The sequence below is a fragment of the Columba livia genome, chromosome 22 (genome assembly GCF_036013475.1).
Source record: "Columba livia isolate bColLiv1 breed racing homer chromosome 22, bColLiv1.pat.W.v2, whole genome shotgun sequence".
Lineage (NCBI taxonomy): Eukaryota > Metazoa > Chordata > Aves > Columbiformes > Columbidae > Columba > Columba livia.
This window is the reverse complement of record NC_088623.1, coordinates 1,080,489-1,101,603: the sequence shown is the minus strand read 5'-3', so window position 1 is coordinate 1,101,603 and position 21,115 is coordinate 1,080,489. Positions and strand designations below refer to the sequence as shown.

Sequence of the window (21,115 nt, the reverse complement as noted above, 5' to 3'; positions counted from 1 at the left end):
AATGGAAAGACATTCTATAAAGGAACAAAAATTTTCCAAGAGGCATCCACCTGTATTTCATATCAGAAATACACTCAGTGCCGATGTTTGCAACACGAGGTGTACAATGTGGCATTGTCTGTACTGCTTTAAATCTGTTAAATAGTATTAATAGACAAGTAAAACAATGAGCAACTTGTATGAAATCTTGTTTTCATCAGAGTGCACTCACTTCACCTTATTTCCTCTGACAAGCTGTTCAACTGGCCATATGTGAGAGATTCTAAGATAATGTCTTGAGGACCCGTGTTGGAAAGTAAAACGTGGGAAAGCAAGATGTGCGGTTCCAGCCACCTGGATGATAAAGGAAGATCAATACTAACACGACCATCCGGACGGCCAAAGACATAATACTAACACAATAATATGTAAAGGGCCTTGGACAGATTACTTTGAAGTACATTTCTCCTAATTGTAAAAAGTTATAGCCCAGACTCGTCAGAATGGTATCTCGGGCTGGACAACCGACCCCTAGTGCATGGGATGTGTGAATGTCCTTGGGCCTGGTCTGTGAATGAGTGGAAAAACAAGTGAGAGAAACATCACATGAGTTTAGTGTGTTTTTAATAACAATTAGTGGAAAAACACCTTTTGCAAACATCTTAGTCCAGGCCCGTACCTGTAAATCCTATACGTTGTCAATGGTGAATAAAGAAGGCAGCCTAGGCCTAGGTCAGGTCTCTGCTTGGCCAGGCTCTGCGCTCCTTCCTGAACAAGATCTCTGCCTCTGCGCGAATTTCTGTCTGTGTCCTGGTATGTGTCATTTCTAATAGCCGCAAAAAATCCTGCGGGTGATCTGGAACTGTGAGCAGCACTGACCACACGGCGCCCTCTCAACAGCAGAAGCAACTTTCCTGCCCAATAGGGCTTGCTCCTTCCCCACACAGCTTCTCCCCTCAGTGTTGCTGGGCTCTCCCGGGGCAGGCTGAGCGCTGACCCTGGCAGGCGGCAGAGTCCCTTCACCTTTTTCACCCCCCACCACCTGGATTCCTCCTTTTGTGCTCTGCCCGCTCCAACAGTTTGTCACTTGGTTATATGGTCAGTTTATCCTCAAGCCACTGAGAGCTTCTGTAAGCGGTGAGACAGCACACAAAGCCCATGCCCTCTGCTGCCCACCCTTGGAGTTCCCTAGAAACTTCTACAAACCCACTACAGGAGCAGCTTCACTGCTGTTCAGATCAGCCAGCCAGGTGAACACGGGTCTCTGGAACACACCACAGGGCAACAGGGCAGTCCCAAGGGGACATGAGGGCAAAGGGGGACCTGGAGACACCTGAGAGCACCCAGGTGCCCAGGGCTGAACTGGCCTGTTCCTCCCAACAGGACATGGTGCCCCTTGCTCCCCAGGCACAGGGTCACAGTGGGGCCCTTTGTGACCTCGCATTGTGACACCCACTACCCTGCATTGTGGGACAGGATTTGGCTGGCCTCAGCAAAACTCCCAGCACTTATCAATTGGTAAAAGGAGATGTGCTGGAACTTGTTGGTCACAGGCCATGGGAAGGATAGAGGCGAGAACCTTAATTAGAAGGAGTGGAGAGCGCTGATTCTATGTTTAGACAAGGTTCACAAGTTAATAATGTTGTCCTGTAAAAAGGAGACTCTTGTTTTTGCACAGGGAAGATTGCTTGGGTTGGGGTAGTAACTGTTTAAGAAAATGTCTTAGCACCAGCCAGTCTGTGAATGTGTACAGTGTAGACCAATCAGTCTGTAACACGGTAACAGAAACACCAATCAGCTCGAAGCACATTGCTGAGGAAAAGTATAAATGTATGTGAAGTACACTAATAAAGCGGACATTTTGTTTGCATCAAACCGCGCCCCGTCTCTCAATCGCGGTGCTGCATGTGCTCAGCGCAGCTGCAGCCCCGGCCCACACTGTCCGGCACCTTTAAGATCGTCGAGTCCAACCATACCCTCACTTTAGCTGCCCCTGGCAGACTCCCCTCTGCCCCCGGCAGCCTTGTGCTGAGGACTCCCCAAGTGCAGCCCACGTCTTTCCCGGCTGCCCTTGGCAGACTCGTGGTGTTTCACCAAGTCTTCCCAATTCCTCACCTATACCTCTTTCCCCAAACCCACGAGATGGCAGACAAACACCTCACCTGCCCCGTGGTGGCCCTGGAGGAGGACAGGGCTCCCCAGGAGAGCAGCTCTCCAGCAGAGCCCCAGGAGCTGTGCATGGCCCAGGACCTGGAGATGGGTGAGTGAGGGGCCCTGGTTGTCTGGGCAGGGCGGGGGCCAGCGAGCACTCCCTGCTCAACACCGGGATCACGTTTCTCTGCACGCTGGCAGGGGGGTTCCACAGGTGTTGGCCATGATGCTGCCTGAAGTCCAGGGCTGCTCCGAGCTGGGAGCCGGCCCCAGCACAGCCTCTGCGTGCAGAGGGGACCCAGCTCCTGCTCCAGGGCACGGGCAGCGAGAGGCAGCTGGGCGGGCAGGAGGCAACCGTGCTGTGGGACGGGGACCTTTCCTGCCCGTCTGAAGCGAGTTCCTCACCCGCTGCACCCGGCTTTCCCCGTCCTGCCTGGCTCCAGCATTGCAGCCCGTCTGCCGGGCACCCTCCAGCCCTGACACGCACGGGGAGACTGTGCCGGGGGCTGATCCAGGTCAAGACTCCAGAAGGAAAGGAAGGTTGCTCAGGGCACAAAAGTCAGAGTGGGGATTTGTTGCACTTTTGGCAAAGTGAGCAGGGGAACACGCTATTTTCCAAAAGTGCTCCTTGACCAGGAACTTTCAAGAGCAGTGTTAGGCTTCCCCCAGTTTTTCTGTGTGGGAGGATAGAGCTTGTTTTCCTGGGTGCTCCTGTACAGATACAGAACTCAACTTTTAAATCTGCTTCTCTGCAAGAACATGGACTCATCTCTCTTCCAATGTGGTTTCTTGGCAGTCGTTGCTGAGGGAATGGCTCCGCCGCAGAGGATCCTCTTTCCCCCAGAGAAGATTTGCATGGCCTGGCAGCACAGCCAGAGAGCTGGAGCGGGACTGCACAACCTGGGCAACACGTGCTTCCTCAACTCCGTCCTGCAGTGCCTGACCTACACCCCGCCTCTGGCCAACCACCTGCTCTCTGGGGAGCACAGCCGGGCCTGTGAGTACTTTAGGGAACATTCCTTGTCCATCTGTTGAGCAGGGCCCAAGGGCTCCCAGAATCTGGAAGCTGATCTAGGAGAAAAGTGGCCCTTCTTTGTCAGCTCCCTGAGTTGGTGTTCTCTGAACACTCAAGCCTAGAAGCAGCTTGTTGTATCTGGATGTGTTCATCTTCAGAAAGGCACCTCTTTCTATCCCAGGCTCTTGGTCCCTGTTCCTGCAAGTTAAACTCCTTTGCTTATTGCACAGAAAGCTTCTGTCAGTTCAGCATCCCTCTGAAGAAAGTTTTCCGTGCGTTAAAATGTCCCGGGCTTGTTGGGACTTGGGCAACTTGGGTGGAATGGAGAATTCTTAAACTGCAAGACCTCCATTAGGTTTCCCATCGCTGTGGATATTTTGCAAACCTGAGGAGCTTTCCTCTCCCATTCCTCCCTCCCTCTCCAGGTGGCCAGAAAGGCTTCTGCGTCATGTGCAGGATGGAAGTGCACGTTCAACAGGTCCTGCATTCCTCAGCCAGTGCCATCGAGCCTTGGGCTGTCGTCGATTTTCTCACAGGTGAGTCAGTGCAGGTGCTGTGACATGATTGATGCCGTTCTCGTAGGAGAGAACTAGTAACTTCTTCTTTCTTAGAAATAGGAGAAAATTTCCAGCATGGCAGGCAGGAGGACGCCCACGAGTTCTTACGCTGCACCATGGATGCCATGCAGAGAGCTTGTCTGAGAGGAAACAGCGAGTAAGTGCAAGCAAATTGTGTTTCCAGCGTTCCCAAGCCCTTTGGAGTCCTTGATGTCCTCCCCTCAAGGAAAACTATGCCCAGGGTTTTCAGACAAAGCCAGACTCTGGGAGGAGATAACTCTGCCTTCCCATTGGTTTGCAGCTTGGACATGTCCTCTCAAGCAACCACCATCGTCCATCAGATCTTTGGGGGCTTTCTGAGATCCAGAGGTACTTTTCCACTGCTATTGCTCTCCTTGGAATCGTCTGTGCCCTCCTGTCTGCCTGCGATAACAGCCGATGGTGTGATTGGCACAGTGGGTGTGAGAGGGTAACCCGGCACAGTCTGTCGACTTCCCCTGTCACTGAGCATTTCCATTTGCCTTCCAGTCACATGCTGGAGCTGCCAAGCGGTTTCCGATTCCTACGAGGCCTTCCTGGATGTTCCTCTGGATATCAAAGTAAGAGAGTTTGTAATTGTGCTTCAAGACGTCCCAAGGCCCCTGTAGCTTTCCAGATTCCACACAGTTGGCTTAAAAATGTATCTGACAAGAGAGGTTGGCGGTGGGCGGGAGGTGGAATGGACTGTGTTCTGCAGAGGCCATGGCAGTGGTCTCCCTGTCAGAGCTGGTTTCAGCTGGACAGGCACACGTGCCCCTCTCTGCACCATGGCGTACCCTCCTCCTTCTTCCCTTGCCCTCCCGCAACACCCGTCTGGCTCCCAGGCTCATGGGGGTGTTGTTTCCATCACTGGTGACACCCATACCATCGCAGCTGAACTGTGCAGTGCCACAAAGAGGTGGCTCTGGAGAACCCTGGGAATCCCTGAGAAATGAGGGAGATGTTCAGCATCACACCCTCTTTCTGCCTCCTGGGCACTGCTTGCGGGTTCACAGTGGGTCTCCTCAGCCTCATCGAGCTGGTTTTTTTGCGTAAACTCCTCGTAAGTGTTTGGGTGTGGGAATTTCCCAGAGCTCAGGGCTCTCCCTTCTCACTCCTCCAGGCAGCCGCATCTGTCACCGCAGCTCTGGAAGACTTTGTGAAACCGGAGCACCTGGATGGTGAAAACTGCTTTAAATGTAGCAAGTAAGGCCATTATTGATGATGTATTCATACTGGATCCTGCGCGAAGGTGTCATTGAGCAGAAGTCAGCTTTTCACATTGAATTAAGGCACAGTAATGAGACGCAGGTTTTTTAACATGGCATTATGGTACTGAATAGCCTTAAAAGAGCACAGGGATGTGTGAGACAGGAAAGTCTGTCTGGCCTTTGGGGGAAAAAATGGTGCGTTTCAGCCCTTGGCTCTGTCCTGGCTTTCAAGGTGTGACAAGGTGACTGCCGCCTCCAAGAGGTTCACGGTCCATCGCGCGCCCAAGGTTCTCACGGTCTGTCTGAAGAGGTTTGAAGCTTTCACCGGCGACAAGATCAGCAAGGTGTGTGCACAACTGGAGTGCAACGTTCTCTTCCTGGAGCGGGTTTCCCAAAGCCGGACGCTCTGTCACAAGCTTCTCATGTTGAGATTTTCACGTTCCCTTCTGGGGACACTTCCTGTGAGAAGACAAGTGTGTCCTCTGCTCCCACAGAGCTGCTTTGGTCCAGATGAGTTTCCTGACGCCCAACTCGGGACATATTGCTGTGTCCTGAAGTGTTCCAGGGTCATTGCTGAGCCCTCCTGGTCTCTCCGTAGGTCGTGGAGTATCCCCAGTACCTGGATCTTCGCCCGTACATGTCTCAGGCAGCCGGAGAACCGCTCCTCTACTCCTTATACGCCGTCCTGGTGCACGGAGGTGGCAGCTGCCGTGCAGGACACTACTTCTGCTACATAAAGGTGAAAAGCTACTTCCTTCTGAACAACGGAAAAATGTATCCTGGGGAAAACTGACTTTCCCGGCCGTGTTACTGACAGCCATGGATTTGATGGGAGAAGGTTTCCTCAGGGGCTGGAATGCATATGTTTTGGACACTGCTGGTTCAGCAGTTTTTGGCCTGTGTTTTGTGGAGAAGCCGTGCCATTCATCTCCAGATATCGACGCTTTTCTTTGCAGGCCAGTGATGGACTGTGGTACCACATGGACGACAAGTCTGTGGATCTTTGCGACAGTGACACAGTCCTCAGGCAGCAAGCCTATTTACTGTTTTACATCAGGTAATCACAAGTTTTAAACTGTGTTCAGAACACATTTCCTTTTCCTGGCTTTCCTATTTTTCTTCTCATCCTGTTGAGTGTTTCTGTCATAGCAGACAATTACCACCTGCATCCTTCAGCCCAACCACATTTCCCATTTGTGGTCTTAGTTGCATCTTCTCCCTGTCATATAAACTGTTCCAAGAAAATGCCAGAACCCAGAGGAGGCTGCAAGAACAGCCCCCAACAGAGATCCCTCTTTTTTAACCCAGGTGCTCTGATTTGGAAGTTGGACAAAGGGCTTCTTCCTCGCCAGCACCACCAGAAGCCCGTTCCCTCCTCAGTCAGTGGGCGGCCGGCAGCAAGCAGGTGCGTTCTGTGGGACAGCAGCATCTGCCCCATAGGACTAAGGCGGCTGTGGGGAGGTGGTCAGGGCACCAGATGGACAGCGGGTTTCTTTTGGGGATCTTGGCAGCGCTCTCTTTTCCCTCCCACACGGCAGCTTTCTGCACAGTTGCAGCACGGCTCCCACTCCCAACATCCACCTGGATCCATCCCATTTGTCCTCCTTGGCCCCTCTGCAGCCTCCAGGAGCCTTTGGGAGGCCCTTGGCTGTCCCCTCACAGCTTCAGGGGTTTCCCCACTGTTATGGTCCTGTCAGGAGGAGAGGGCAGGAGCTTCTCACAGCTCTCTTTGCAGGACATGGCAGGAGGCACGGTGGAGTCTCCAGAGGACAGCAGCTCATCTGCACCAGCCATCACCAGCCAGCAAAGCCGGGCAGGAGCCCAGGAGGCAGCTGCGGGCTGGCCGTGCCCCATCTGGCCAGGCAGGATCAACAGCAGCTCCTCCCTGGGCTCCTGCTTGCGTCGCTTCTTCCATGGCTGTCTCAGGCTGGTGTCCAGAAGGAAAGCTGCGTGCCCGCTGCGCTGTCACCCCCGTGACCGTGTGCTCCACTCTGCGCGAGAGGACAGCAGCAAAGAGGAGCGGGGATTCAGCCCTTCTGCCCCCTGCCAGGAGAACGGTGCCAGGGAGAGGCCCAGGAGCAGATCCCCGCACTGGGGCAACGATCTCCGCAGCTGGGTTGTGGAGACCGCGGACTATGAACACTCAGATGGGAGGAGGGGGAGAACCAGTCCCCTGAGCTGTGACCCCACTCACAGGGACGAGGCAGCTCCAAGACCCTCCAGCAGCAGCTCCCAGTCTGCACCAGCACCTCCACTGTCCTCCAGCAGCAGCTCCCAGTCTGTTCCTGCCCCCAGAGCTGCTCAGGGGCAAACCCGGCCAAGGATGAGACATCGGAGCAGATCCCCACGGCTGGGACTGTGATCTCCGCAGCCGGTTTCTGGAGATCACAGACCAGCATCACTCAGCAGGGAGGACGAGGAGCTGGAGAACCAGTCCTCCACGGTCTGACCGAGCCCTAAGGGATGATGCAGCTCCAGGGCCCTCCAGCCACAGCTCCCGGTGTCGTTCTGCACCCAAAGCTGCTCGGGAGCAGACCCAGCTGAGGCAGAGGGAGCGGAGCAGATCCCCGCGGCGCCGCTATGATCTCCACACGCAGTTGTGGAGATCACGGACTGTGACCCCTCAGCACAGAGGAGGAGGAGGAGCAGGAAGGCTTCAGTGCCCTGGAGATGCAGATGAGGAAAACAGTGGGTGGTGACGGGGACAGATTGCAGCCTGGCTGAGGGAGGACACAGCATCCCACGCCTGTGGTGCTGGAGAGGAGGAAGAGGAGGAGGAAGAGTCCAGGAGGCAGCAAAGCTGCCCCAGCAGGGACCAAGCTGCCCCAGGGCACCAGCAGCCAGTGCTGCCTCTGGCAGGAAGAGCTCAGAGAGCCCTTCCAGAGCCACGGGCAGCTCTGCCGGCCGGCCCGCCTGCCCACAGGCCCCGGGAGGAAGAGCTGCAACCTGCGGCCACGGCTGGGATCGCTGCTCAGAAACACTCACTGGGCACCAGCGGGCAGAACAGCCAAAGCCACGATTAAAAACAAACTCTTGTTGGCCTCGTGAAATTTGAAATGGCCTCGTCCATGATTTTGCTGGGCTGTGAGGCTGTGTTGGAGAAGCAGAGGTAAGAAGTGGTGGCTTTAAAGGCATTGAAGCTGTGGTAAAACCAGCAGGTAAAGCTGGTTTCTTCCTAGAGAGCTGCCTGACAAAAATAGTTACAAGACCCTTGAAGTTGGTGCTTTTGGGATTGATTGATTGATTGATTGATTGATTTCTGGGAAGCAAGAAGTGAGAGCCTGTGCACTCCCATAGGCAGCGCTGCCTCCCAAATAGGTGCACCCTTCTCCACTTGTGTTCCTTCCATGCTGGTGTAGAACAAGGCCATGCAGTAGTGTGCAGATGTGGTGATTGCAATGTGACTATGAGTTCACAGCCCCACGGTGACGTGCTGTGCTGTGTCTTGGCAGCAGCAGCAGCAGCATCATGGTGCGAGCGTGGGGGCCATGGTCCTCACCCTCCTCCTCCTCCTGGTGCCCCTGCCAGCCCGGGACGCCCAGGCTGCTCCAGCCGAGCGCAGGGAGCAGGTGGGCGGGCAGGGGCAGCACCCAGCCCCGAGCAGCTCAGCAGGGCAGCAGTGGGGCCAGGGCTGGGGCTGGGGCCGGGAGAGCAGCCGGGCTGGGCCGGGCAGGGCGAGCCAGGCAGCACCAGGGTGTGGGCAGGGGGCAGACGCCCCGCAGGGAGGGGAGAGGGGCTGCGGCTGCTTCAGGGGCAAGTTCTGGGCAAGCAGGGGCTGGGAGTGGTGGCCCAGGGGCAGAAACCAGCACTGAGTCCCTGTGGGCCCTCGCTGCCCCCCAGCCTCGTGCCACACGGCCCCATCCCAGGGCACGCTTTGAGACTTTGGGCCTGTTTCAAATCAAAGCTGGGATTGCTTTGGCCCTTTGGGCCAGTTTTGAGCTAAATCTGGGCACATTTGTGCGCTTTGGGGTCGTTTCTGCCTAGATCTGGGAGTTCTTTGGCTTTGCAGTCCAGTTTCTACCCAAATCTGGGCGTGTTTGGGCCACTTTTGGCCGTTTTTTACCCAAATCTGGGCGTACTTTGACTTTGTGGTCCAATTTCACCCCAAATCTGGGGATGTTATACCCCTTTTTGGCCAGTTTTGATCCAAATCTAGTGGTGCTTTGGTTTTTCTGGCTCTTTTTACCCGATATATTCAGGTGCTTTTGCCCATTTTTTCCCCTAATGGAGGTGCTGTGTTCCCAACTATGGGATGTTTTCACCTTTGCCAACAGTTTTGCTCCCAAATGTGGACGTTTTTGCCTCTTTTGGCCACTTTTTGACCAAATACTCAGAATCTTTTGCCTGTATTGGCCAATTTAGCCCCCAAATATTTGTAATATTTAGTCATTTCTCCAGTTTTCTCCCTAAATAGGGCTATTTCTCTGCAATAGATGGGCATTGTTTCTCTCTTCTTTATGTCCTCTTTTACCCGAAATGCAGGAGTATTGCTCTGTGAGCCTGGAAACCTCTCTGGTCTGTGCTTGACTCCAGGCCATGGCACTGGCAGAGCTGATGGAGCTTCTCAGCTGGATCCTGGTTATGAGCCTTGGGCTGTCCCAGAGGTACGTTGTCACTGCCTGTCTGCTTGAAGGAATAAACACTCACGTTTTAATAGGTTATTCACATGTGATTGTCTCCAGGATCATCTCAGAGGCTTTTCAAAAGCTTTTTGGTCCTTGGTGGTGTTACACAGACAAGTCATAAATACTATTTCCCTGCAAACCTGCTAGGTCTCAGCAAAAAGGTCACGTATGTTCCATTTCTAGCTGTGGGAACGTACACCTTTGTGTGTGTCCTGTGTCCTTACCTCACCCCCTCCCGTCACTGCAGGTGACTGAGGAAGAAGGAGATCCCAACATGCCATGGAAGCTCCTCCCCTGTGTTTGACTCCCTGTTTGGTTCCTGCAGTCCATGGTGATCAAGCCTCTTGGTGTAATCCTGTTCCTGAGCCTGGGGGCAATCCCAGGGGTAGGTGTTCAGTCTTCATTGGTCACTGGCCTTTTGCATTTGTTAATATTTGGTTTATTATTTGTTAACATTTTCCTGCAATAGTTGAGCCTTGCAGTAGCCAGCAGGCTCTTTGCTAGTAGAAACATGGATGGTCACGTTTTTGCCCTGGTGCTCCATGCTGCCACCTTAGTGTGGGTTTTCTTTTGTGTGTGTGAGAGGTGTCCTGGTCAGAAGGCCCTGAGAGCCCCCACGTTCGTCCGTCTGGTCCTTGAGGGGTGTTGCATGTGGCCTGGTCACAGTAGTTTGGAAGCTGCCAGGTCCCAGCCAAGGGGTCTGCAGCCCCTCTGCAGCTTTGGCAATTTCAGCATGCGTCTGGGTCCCATTTTGTTGCCTGACCCCCGTCCAGGCACTGCGGGTCACTGAGGACAAGGTAGATCACAACGTGAAATGAAAACTCTTTTCCTTTCTCCTTGATTCCAGCCGTCCCTGTAGGCAGTGGCTACTTGACTTCTTGACTTGAGTCTGTCCGTGAGCCTCGGGGCGATCGCACAGGTACGACCTTGGATCAAATGAGTGTTTACATGTTAATTTTCTCTTCCTGTGAAATTTAGCTTGCTGCTTTCTTGGCTGACGCTTGGTCACGCAGAGGGGAAGTGGGTCCGCCTCAGTGCTGTGCCCCAGAGGGCTCTGCCCTGCAAAGCTCTTTGCCAGCTGCTCCATCTCTGCGCTGCTCGCAGTGCCGGCTGCCGACCCAGCAGCAGGTTGGGGCTGAGTTTAGAGCTGGGTGAGCTCCAGGGAGTCCTTTCTCCTGACAGCTCCAGGCCTGGTTAGTGGCCACTGCAAGTGCTGGATAAATGTTGGCAAGCTGCTCCTGACGGGAAGGGAGAGAGGAGCTGCCACTGGGATGGGTTTGGATCCTGAGGACACAGCGGTGGGTGACAGGGGTGGCCATTGCGGAGGGGCAGTGTGAGCTCTGGTGCTGCTGTCTCCAGGTTGGATCACCACACCCAGGCCACCATGCTGGTTCACCAAGTCCTTGGCAGATCCCTGTGGTCCCGTGTTGAGCGCTGGCTGCCAGGTCCTGGGCCTGTGACTCTCAGGGCAGCGGTTTCCCTGAGAGCCTTGCAGTAAAAATCTTTTGGGAAACCTGCTGAGTGTGTGTAACTTATCCAGAGGTGCAGCTGGTCAGTCTTGTGGTTCCTGTGGGTTGTGGCGTGTGTTGTAGTGATGAAAAAAGCTGTGGGCTGGGTGCCCCCAGCTCTTTGCCACCAGCTGAGGAACCCATGTTGGCAGTAATGTACCAGCACTTGCTGTCCCAGCACACAGTGGAATTGCACACTGTGAATCCTGGTGCCGACATCCCAGAGCCCAAAGCTGGAGAGGGAGAACACGGCAGCTGCCTGTGCTGTGCTGGGGTGGTGCTGGGTGCAGGTGTTGTGCCAGGGTGTGCTTACTGCTCTTGCTTTTGCAGTGAAGTTCTCAGTGTGCCAGAGCACCTGGGAGACCTCTGACCCTTTCCTGGGCCTGGTGCTGGAGATCAGGTAGTGGGGCAGGGTGTGGGTGGGGGAGCTCTGCTCTTACAGGGGATGTTCCTGCAGCTGCACCGTTACTGCTCTCCAGGCTGCTTAACTGCCGGTGTCAGGCAGGGTGCAGGCAAGAGAGAAGCAGCTTCTGTTGTTGTGCTGCCTCTGTCTGGCACAGCAGAGCCTGTTGCCTGAGCGTGAGCCACGACTCCTCCATTGAGGCTACATAGGATTAGGGACAGTACAGCCGTCCCTCATGGCATGCTGGCCAGTGCCTGGCTGGGGTCAGGCTCAGTAATTTGGTGCAGTCTGTGGCCCTGTGCTCATGCTCTGTTTTATCTCTTGGGGCCAGCGTCTCTGATCAGGTGAAAAAAGCTGTGACCAACAGACCCAGGTCTTCACCAGTGACAGGCCAGGTGAGTCCTGAAGGCTGTTCTGGGCCAGAGCTGCAGGGAGCTGCTGCCCCTCTGCCTGCTCTGCGAGGGCAGGTGGGCTGCAGCTTGGCAGGGAGGCAGGCACTGCACCCAGTGGACAGGTGTGAGGGAGGATGGCTTGCAGGAAGGATCCTGCTCAGTTAAGAGTTGCTGTTTAAGCTTGGAGGGGATGGGATTGCAGTATCACCCTGTGTCCTTGCCACAGTGATTCAGCCTGGAGGCCCAAAAAGCTGCTCGCCCTCCTGCAGATGCCTCCTGTGCCCAGAACAGTTCAGAGCTCCTGCAACACCAGCAACACAAGTGGGGCCAAAGCAGAGCTGTCCTGGCAGAGCTCCTGGGAGAGCATCAGCCACCTACCTCACCCAAGCTGCTGCTGGAGCCCATCCCCAGCCAGGAGCCCAGGGGCAGTGGGGAGAATGCTGAGACCCTGGAGAGGGACTCCTGCAGCAGCAGTGCTGCCAGCCCAGTGCACGGCACAGCGGGGATCTGTCCAAAGCGTCCCAGAAGGCCCAGGGTGGAACCAGCAGCTTCTGCACATCTCAGGAATCAGGCTGTGGCATGGACCTCCCTGCTACATCCAGCACCAAGATGGGTGCACCGAAAGACTACAAACTGGCAAAATTGAAATCGTCCCTGTTGGCCAGTGCTGCTCTGGAGCTGAACATCACCATGTCGTCACCAGCACCAGCCATGAAGCTGGTGCTTTCTGCCAAAAAGTGAGCCTGAGCTTCTGCCTGCAGTCTTCGACAGGTGCCTTGTGTCTTCTGAGCTGGAGATTGTGTTGGGGAGAGTGTAGACCGGATGCTGGGTGTCTTGCTAAGATGGAGGCAGACAGGGAGAGCCCCTCAGCTCCAGGGCTGCAGTGGTTGCTCTGGTTTGGGGTACAGGGCCAGGTCCCCACTGTTGTTCCCATCCCTGATTAAGGCTGGAGAAACGCCTCCTGTCTTCTTGCTCAGGACAGAGGGGCGGCTGTGCCAGTCCCTGGAGCGGGGTGGCCTCACCAATCTTCTCTGAGTGTCTTGTCCCCTGGGGCAATGGGAGCAGGTGACTCCCCAGCTGGAGGCTGCAGAGTCTCCTCCTCCCCAGGCAGGGGCTGGGACCGGCCCTCTGGGCGCCGCTGTGCAACCAGGGCTCAGGACAGCGTGGTGGGGTTTCTGTTATTTAAACTTCCTTCCTTCCTTTTTTCCTTTCTGCTTCTAACAGAAAACACTTCTAATTGGTTGACCACCCCCCACTTTCCTCTCCCCTTCTGTGTCTTTACCCTTCCTTTTTCTCTGGGCTCATCTTATTTTCTTCTCTTGGCTCATGGAAACCTCTTTTCTTTAGATCACCAAGTTTGTTGTTTATTTTTTTTCATGTCAATAACTGCAGCGCAGCATCCTGTGGAAGGCGAGCAGAAGTAACCATTGCACACCACCTCATCCACAATTTGCCAACCACACCTACCCCATGGACACCACCCACCCCAACTCCTTGGCCTGTTGGCAAGTCGAGGTAAGTGGTGCCAGTGGCTCCCAGGCTCCTGCATGGCAGCAAGGCCAGTAGTCCACGAGGCAACTGTCTGACATGGCAGGTGGCCCGGGGGAGTGGTTTCAGCAGCCACCTCTCCTGTTCTCTTGGATTGGCTAAGATGGCAGCAGTTGGGTGTTGTGCTTGTGCACTGTGGAGTGTGGAGGAAGAGGGGGGCTCCTGCTCCTGACCTGGCCTTCAGATCACGTCAGCCTCTTTTCCTGTTCTGCAGGCTGTCCTCATCTGCTCTCCGTTGGCCAAATCATGAAAAGCCGACCTTCAGCTTCATCCTCAGCTCAGCCCTTTGGCTCCCAGCCTCCCCGTGACCACCTGTTCACTGCCCATCCTTCGCACCACCTTCCTCCTGCAGCAGCGAGAAGGAGCCCAGCCAGGTCACCCCTGGTTCCTCCAGAAAGTGTCAGTGTAAGCAGCACCGTGGAGCAGACGGCAGCCCCTGTGCTCTGGCTGTGAAGGACAAGGATCAAGTCTCCAGCCCCCGAGGAAGAAGAAGAAGAATCTCAGAGGAGAGCTCAGTGTCCCCTGCGGGGAGGAGGTGGCAGGCAAGGGTCCCAGCGGTATCAGAGAGGCACCCAGCTGTCAGCTCCGAAAGATCAGCCCCGTGGTGCAAGTGTCAGTCCCCAGGACCTGTCTGGCCACAGAGCCCATCTGCCCCCTCAAGAGGAAGAAAAAGAGGAGAATGGAGGAGACAGAAGAGGGCTGCTCAGGGTTAGAATTATGTTTAGCATTAGGGTTACAGATTGTGGGTAAGGTTAGAATGAAGGCTTGGGTTTAGGTTTACTGTTCAGGGTTTGAGTTAGTGATAGGGTTAAAGTTAGGTTTAGGGGTTAGGATTAGAGTTACAGTTTGCTGTTAGGTGCTAGGGTTAGACTTGGGGTTATTGAAGAGTATTATGGTAAGTAGTTAGGGTTAGGGCTAGGGACAGAGTTAAGGTTGGGTTTTAGTTAGAGGTAGGTTTATTGTTTAGGTTTAGAGTTAGTGGTTAGGATTAGGGTAGGGTTAGGGATGAAGAACTGGCATTGTAGTTAGTGGTATGGTTTGTGGATAAGGGAAATGGTTAGATTTTGGGTTTGGGGTTAGGATTAGGGGTCTGGTAGTGCTTGGAATAGTGGTTAGAGTTAAGAGTTAGATTAAGGGTTGGAATTTGGGGTAGAGCTGGGGTTAGCGGTTAGGACCAGGATCAGAGTTTTGCTTAGGGTTATCATTTGCTGGTTACGGTTTCTTGGCTAGTGTGTATTAGTTAGGTTTAGAGTTAGGATTAGTGTTTAGGGTTAGGTTTCAGTGTTAGGGTTAGGGGCTAGGGTTAGAGGATATGTTAGGTTGAGATTAGTGCTACAGGTTAGAGTTAGGATTAGGTTTGTATTAGCATCAGAGGGGGCTAGTGTTTCGTCAGATGTAGGGATAGGGCTTTGGGTAAAGCACAGGGTCAGGATTAGAGTTACCAGTTAGGGATTAGGAGTAGTGTTAGGTTGAGATAAGGTGTATGGTGAGGCTTAGATATGGGTTAGGGGTTTGGGTGTAGAGTTAGAGTTAGCATTAGGTAAGGTTTCAGGTTAGGTTTAGATTACAGGTAGGTTTAGGGGTTAGGGTTATAGTTAGGATTAGGGTTTGCGGGTAGGGTTAGTGGTTAGTTTTCGAGTTCTAATTAGAGGTAGGGCTAGACTTAGCCTTAGGGAAAAGAATTAATTTTAGTTTTAGGGATAGGATTTGCGTTAGTGTTAAGGTGTAGGGGTTATTTTTAAAGTAAGTCTGAGGTTTAGAATGAGGCTTGCAGGCTAGGGTTGGGGTTAAGTTTTAGGAGTTAGGTTTAGAATAAGTGTTAGGGGTTTGTTTTTGTGGTTAGAGTTAGATGTAGAGTTAAGGACAGGGTTATAGTAAGCAGTTAGGACTTAGGGTTATGGTTATAGTTAGGCTTAGGGTTAGATTACGGTTATTGTTAGGGTTTGGTGTTAGGGGTTTGGTTAGGGCTAGAATTAGCATTAGGTTTCAGGTTTAGACTTAGGGTTAGGATTTACAGTAAAGGTTAGAGTTAGGGTAAAAATTAGGGCTTAATTTAAGGGTTAAATTAGGGTTAGATTGAGATTTAGGGTTAGAATTTGGTTTAGGTTTAGCATTTAGATGAGGGTTAGGTTTTAGATAAGGTTGAGGGTTAGTGTTAGATAAGGTTTTGGGTTAGGGGATAGAGTTAGGGTTAGAGTTTGGGATAGGCTTATGGAGCATGGTTAGGGTTAGTGTTTGGGATTAGGATTTTGAGTGAGGGTTATGGGTCAGGTTTTGGGTTAGAGTTAGTCTTAGAGCTGGAGTTAAAGTTTGGGCAAGAGGTTAGAGTATAGCGTTTAGGGTTAGGAGTTTGTGGTTGGGTTATATGAGGTTTAGGTTAGGGTTACGTGGTAGGGTTAAGGTCTAGGGTTAGATTTAGGGTAAAGGTAAGTGTTAGGAGTTCCAGTTAGGGTTAGGTTTAGGAATTAGGGGGTTGGGTTAGATTTTGGGGTTAGGGGTTTGAGCTAGGGTTAGGGGAAGGGTTACATTTAGGGTTAGAAATAGGGTTAAACGTAGGGCAAGGGGTCAGAGTTAGGGTTAGAATTCCTGTGTTTGAGTTAGATGAGGTTTAGGATTAGGGTTATGTGTTAGAGTTAGGCTTTAGGGTTAGGAGTTATGGTTAGTGCTAGAGTTAGGAGCTAGGGATTAGTCTGAGAGGTAGGGTTTGAGGTTCGGGTATGTGTTTGCATTGGGGTTTGGGTTAGGTGTTTAAGTATTAGGGGTAGGATTTGATTAGTGTTGGAGTTCGAGAGTAGTGTCAGTGGAAGTGGTAGGGCTAAAGTTAGGGTTATATTTAGAGTCAGGTTTAGGGTTAGAGTTAGGGGTAGGGTCAGGGTTTGATTAGGATTAGGGTTAGAATTAAGGTTAGGGCTTTTGGGTTTGGGTTAGGGGTAGAGTTTGGTTTTAGGTTTAGGCTTAGATTTGTGATTACAGTAAGAGGGCTAAGCATTAGGTTTAGAGTTGGAGTTAGAGTTAGGGGTTTGCATTAGAGTTCCATTAGGGTGAAGAGAATTGGGTAGAATTTAGGGTTAGGCTTAGGGTTGAGGGAGTAGCATTAGTGGACACAGTTAGGAGTAGCTTAGGTGTAGGAGTTGGAATTGGGGTGAGATTTAGGGGTTGGGATTAGAGTTAGGGATAGGAAATACAATTAGGATTAGGGTAAGGGTTAGATTAAAGTTTAGGGGTTAGGCAGTAGTGTTAGAAAAGATGGTTAGGGTTAGGTTTTAGAATTCTGTTGGAGATAGGGGTTCGGGTTCATGGTTATGGAGTAATGTTATTGTAAATGGTTAAGATTAGCATAGGAGATTAGGTTTAGGGGTGAGGCTAGAGTTAGGGTTAGGATTCTGTTTAGAGGTCAGGTTAGGGTTAGATTTCATGTTAGGGTTAGTGTTGGGTTAAGTTGGTTGAAGGGTTGTGGTTGAAGTTAGGTTAGTGATAGGGTTATGGTTAGGTTAAGGTTAGGGTTTAGGTTTAGTGTTAGGACTAGGTTTCAAGTTAGGGTTAGAGTTAGTATTAGGGTTTAGGCTTACCATTAAGGTTATAGTTAGTGTTAGGGGTCAGCATTAGGGTTATCATGTTTGTGTTAGGGAGTAGTGTTACGGTTAGTGAAACTGGTTAGGGTTAGGTAGGGTTAGTTTCAGGGTTTAGGGGTTATTGCTAGAGTAAGGGTGAGGTTTAGAATGATGGTTACTGGCTAGGGTTAGGGTTAAGGTTTAGGGCTGAGCTTTAGAGTCAGCTTTAGGGGGTTGGTGTTAGGCTTAGGTATTAGGGAGAAGAATTAGGGTTAGATTGAAGGATAAGATTATGGCTAGGATAAGTGGTTAGGACTTAGGTTTAGGGTTATAGTTCCTTTTAGGGTTAGATTAGAGTCAGTTATTGGGTAGCGTTACCAGTTAGGGAGAAAGGTTAGAGTTAGGGTTTGATGTGAGCGTTAGATTTTGGGTTGGGGGTATTCTTAGGTTAGGGTTTGGATTTCTATTTATGTGATGTTAGTCTTAGGGTTAGAGTTAGGGGTTTGTCTTAAATTTTAGGATTAGATTTAGAATTAGTATTTAGGTTTACATTTAGGCTTAAGTTTTAGGATTTGGTTTAAGGTAATGGTTGGATTAGGGTTAGTGTTAGGGGTTCTGGAGTTGTCTTAGGGGTAGAGTTAAGTTTTGGGGTTAGTTTTAGAGGTAGGGTTAGATTAAGGTTTAGGGTTAGAATCAGGGTTAGGGCATTGAATTAGTTTTAGAGTTAGGGTTAGAGGTTGATTTAGACTTTGCTTTAGGATTACAGTAAGTGATTGGACTAACATTAGAGGTTTAGATTTAGGGATAGGTGTTAGGGGTAGTGCTAGGGTTATTATTAGGGTTTGATTAGGATTAGGTTTAGGGTTTATGGGTAGGGATGCGGTTAGTGGTAAAGGTTAGTATTAGGCTTAGTGTTAGAGGTAAGGATTAAGGTTAGGGGTTAGGGAATAGTGTTAGTATAAGCAGTTAGACTTCATGTTTTGGGGGAAAGGGTAGGAATATGGTTAAGGTTAGCACTATTTGTAAGTATTACAGTTATAGTTAGGTTTAGGTTAGGGGTGAGTGTTAGGGGTTAGAGTTAGAATTAGGGTTAGGCTTAGAGTAAAGGTTAGAGGTCAGTTTAGGGGTTACCATTATAATTTTGATTAGATTTAGGGTTAGAATTAGTCTTAGATTTTAGACTTAAAGATTTGAGTTAAAGATAGGGATTAGGATTAGGGTTGGGGTAAGGGTTGGATTAGAGTTAGAAGTTGGGGTTAGGAGTTTTGTTATTTGGATGGTCAGGTTTAGGTTTTAGATTTATATTGAAGGGTTAGGGCTAGGACACTGGGTTAGGGTTAGAGGTAGTGTTAATGTTATTTTGGGGATAGCGGTTTAGGGTTATAGTTAGAATGATGGGTTAGGATTTAGTATTAGATTAGAGATGGGTTTTGGTTAGGGTTTAGGGTTAGGCTTAGAGGTTGAGTTAATGGTTAGGGTTAGATAATGGGGCTGGGTTAGTGTTAATTTTAGTATAAGTGCTTACGGTTGGTGGCTGGGTTCATGGGCTAGGGATATGAATGGGGCTAGGATTAGACTAGGGTTATGTTTAGGTTTAAGGTTTGGTTTAGAGGTGAATTTTGGGGTTAGGTGTAGATTTCAGGTTAGAATTAGCCTTAGGTTAGGATAGTTACGGCTTAACATTAAGGTTAGTGATAGAGTTAGGGTTAGGTTAGGGTTAGAGTTTAGTATTGGGGTTAGAGTTTAGGGTTACTGTTAGCGTTAGTGGTAGGGCTAGGGCTCAGTTTTAGATTTATGGTTAGAATTAGTGGTAGGGGTTAAGATTAAGGTTAGGGTAAGGGTTGGAATAGTGTTAGGTTTCGCGGTTAGGGTGTCGTGTTAGGGTCAGTTGAAGTGATTAGGTGTAGAGTTTAGGTTTATGGGTTAGGGACAGAGATAGGGTTATGGTTAAGTTTAGATTTAGGTTTATGATTAAAGTTAGAGGGAGGGTTAGGGTTTGAGTTTAGGCTTAGACTCAGGCTTTGATTTAGGATTAGAGTGAGGGTATGGGTTAAGCATTATGGTTAGATCTTTTTAGGGATAGGTGTTAGGGGGTAGGCTTACAGTTAGGATTAGGTTGTGAATAGGGTTAGTGTTTGGGGATGGGGTTAGAGATGAGGTTAGGGTTAGAGTTATGGTTTAGAGGTTAGGATCAGGTTTGAAGTTTAGCAATGAATGTTCATATATGTGGTTATGGTTAGGGGTTAGTTTTATGGCGTAGGGGAAGGGTTAGTGATTAAGCAGATGAGTTAGTATTATAGTTAAGGATAGAGTTAGGGTTAGCAGTTATGACTTAGGGTTAGGGTTTCAGCTAGGGTTAGATGATGGTTAGGGTTAGAGTTGGCATTACCAGTTGGGGGAAGGGTTAGAGTTAGGGTCTGGTGTTACGGTTTTCGTTGGGGTAGAGTTAGCGTTAGATGTTTAGGGTTAGATTTGGAGTTGGGGTTAGGAATTACAGTTAAGGTTAGTGTTAGGGTAAAAGTTAGGGCTTAGTCTAAGGGTTGAGTTAGGTTTATGAGTTAGGATTGCATTTAGAGTTAGGGTTAGCACTAGGGTTATCATTTAGATAAGGGTTAGTGTTGGATAAGGTTTAGGGTTAGGTTTAGATTAGGGTTAGGGAATAGAGTTAGAGTCAGGGTCAGGATTAGAGTACAGGTTAGGTTTAGGGGTAAGGGCCTATGGTTAGTGCTTGGGGTTAGGCATTTGAGGTAGGGTTAGGGTTTAGTTTTCAGGGTAGGGTTAGGCTTAGGGTTAGGAGTTAGGGTTAGGGTTGGAATTGGGGTAAGGGCTTGGGGTTATAGTTAGATTAGTTTTAGGTTAGTGTTAGGCTTGGTGGTAGGGGTTTATTTAGGGTTAGGGGTTAGGGAGTAGTGTTATTAAAAGTGGTTAGGATTACTGTAAGGGGGCAAGGTTAGGGGTGTGGATAGGGTTAAGGTTAGAATGATGGGTTAGGGTTGCAGTTAGGGTTTGGGATTAGGAGGTAGAATTAGGTTTCGGGACAGGGGTTTGGGGTTCAGTTTAGAGTCAGGGTTAGGATTTAGGATAAGGATTAGGCTTTTGCTAAGTGTTGGGTTAGTGTTATGGGTTGGGGTTACGGAGTAGTGAAAGTGGTTAGGAGTAGGTTTAGGTACTAGGGTTAGATTTTGGGTTAGAGTTAGGGTTTGGATTTACGTTTTGGGTTTGGTTAGTGTTCAGGTTAGTCTTAGGGTTAGTGGTTAGTTTTAGATTTACAGTTAGGGTTAAATTTAGGGGCCAGGTAGTTGTGTCAGTGGAAGTGGTTAAGGTTAGGGGTTAGTTTTAGGATTTAGGGTTTGAGTTAGGGTGAAGTTTCAGATTAGATTTAGGGTTAGGGTTAGATTAGAGTTAGGGAATGGTGTTTACAGTTAGACTTATGGTTAGGGCTTTGGATGAGGTTTACAGTTAGGATTAGATTAATATTAGGATATAGTTAGTGTTAGGGCTAAGCATTACGTTTCAGAGTTAGGGAATAGTGTTAGTGTAAGCAGTTAGGGTTAGGTTTTAATATTAGGGGTGAAGGGTAGGACTAGGGTTAGAGTTAGGATTATGGGTAAGTATTAGAGTTAGATTAGAAGAGGGTTAGAATGTAGGGTTGGAGTTAGCGTTAGGGGTTAGTTTTATGTTTTGGGTTAGAGTTAGGAGTATGTTTTAGCTTTAGATTTAGGTTAGAGTTAGGGATGGGGTTAGCATTAGGGTTAGGCAGTAGTGTCAGTGGAATGGTCAGAATTAGGTTTTAGATTTAAATTGGAGATGGAGGTTGGGGTTGGCATTAAGGGTTGCAATTCTGGTTAGTGGTTAGGGGGTAGTGTTAGTGTATGTCGTTAGGATTAGTGTAAGGGGTTAGGTTTAGAGCTTAGGGGTCGGGATAGTTTTAGGGTTAGGATAATGGGTTAGGGTTTGAATTAGGGTTAGTTTAGTGTTAGAGTCAGTTGTAAGAGTCACAGTTTAGGAGTTAGGGTTAGGGCTTGGTTTAGTGTAGTGTTTGGTTTAAGGCTGGTGTTAGTATGATGGGTTAGGGTTAGTTTTAGGGTTAGGCTAGGGTTATGGGTTAGGGTTAGAGGTCGCATAGGGTAAGATTTCAGTGGTTCGAGTTAGGGTAA

General features: G+C 50.2%; 1 protein-coding gene across 1 annotated transcript; it reads left to right on the top strand.

Annotated features, from left to right (window-relative positions):
* The first annotated feature begins 2,900 nt into the window (after window positions 1-2,900).
* On the top strand, window positions 2,901-12,600 carry LOC102088274 (ubiquitin carboxyl-terminal hydrolase 42-like). Its single transcript, XM_065038239.1, has 13 exons — window positions 2,901-3,127; window positions 3,571-3,681; window positions 3,757-3,859; window positions 4,004-4,071; window positions 4,231-4,301; window positions 4,844-4,926; window positions 5,164-5,455; window positions 5,530-5,670; window positions 5,888-5,988; window positions 6,257-6,336; window positions 11,395-11,464; window positions 11,799-11,862; window positions 12,424-12,600. The coding sequence occupies exons 1-13, from the start codon at window positions 2,941-2,943 to the stop codon at window positions 12,598-12,600; spliced, it is 1,548 nt and encodes a 515-aa protein (XP_064894311.1). The 5' UTR covers window positions 2,901-2,940.
* The last annotated feature ends 8,515 nt before the right edge of the window (window positions 12,601-21,115 follow it).

Bases quoted from the DNA above. Each gene is read 5' to 3' on its own strand.
- LOC102088274 (XM_065038239.1), top strand. From the start codon at position 2,941: ATGGCTCCGCCGCAGAGGATCCTCTTTCCCCCAGAGAAGATTTGCATG. The intron at 5,456-5,529 runs GCCCAACTCGGG...GTCTCTCCGTAG, and splicing joins GTCCAGATGAGTTTCCTGAC to GTCGTGGAGTATCCCCAGTA. The intron at 11,465-11,798 runs GTAGTGGGGCAG...TCTTGGGGCCAG, and splicing joins GGCCTGGTGCTGGAGATCAG to CGTCTCTGATCAGGTGAAAA.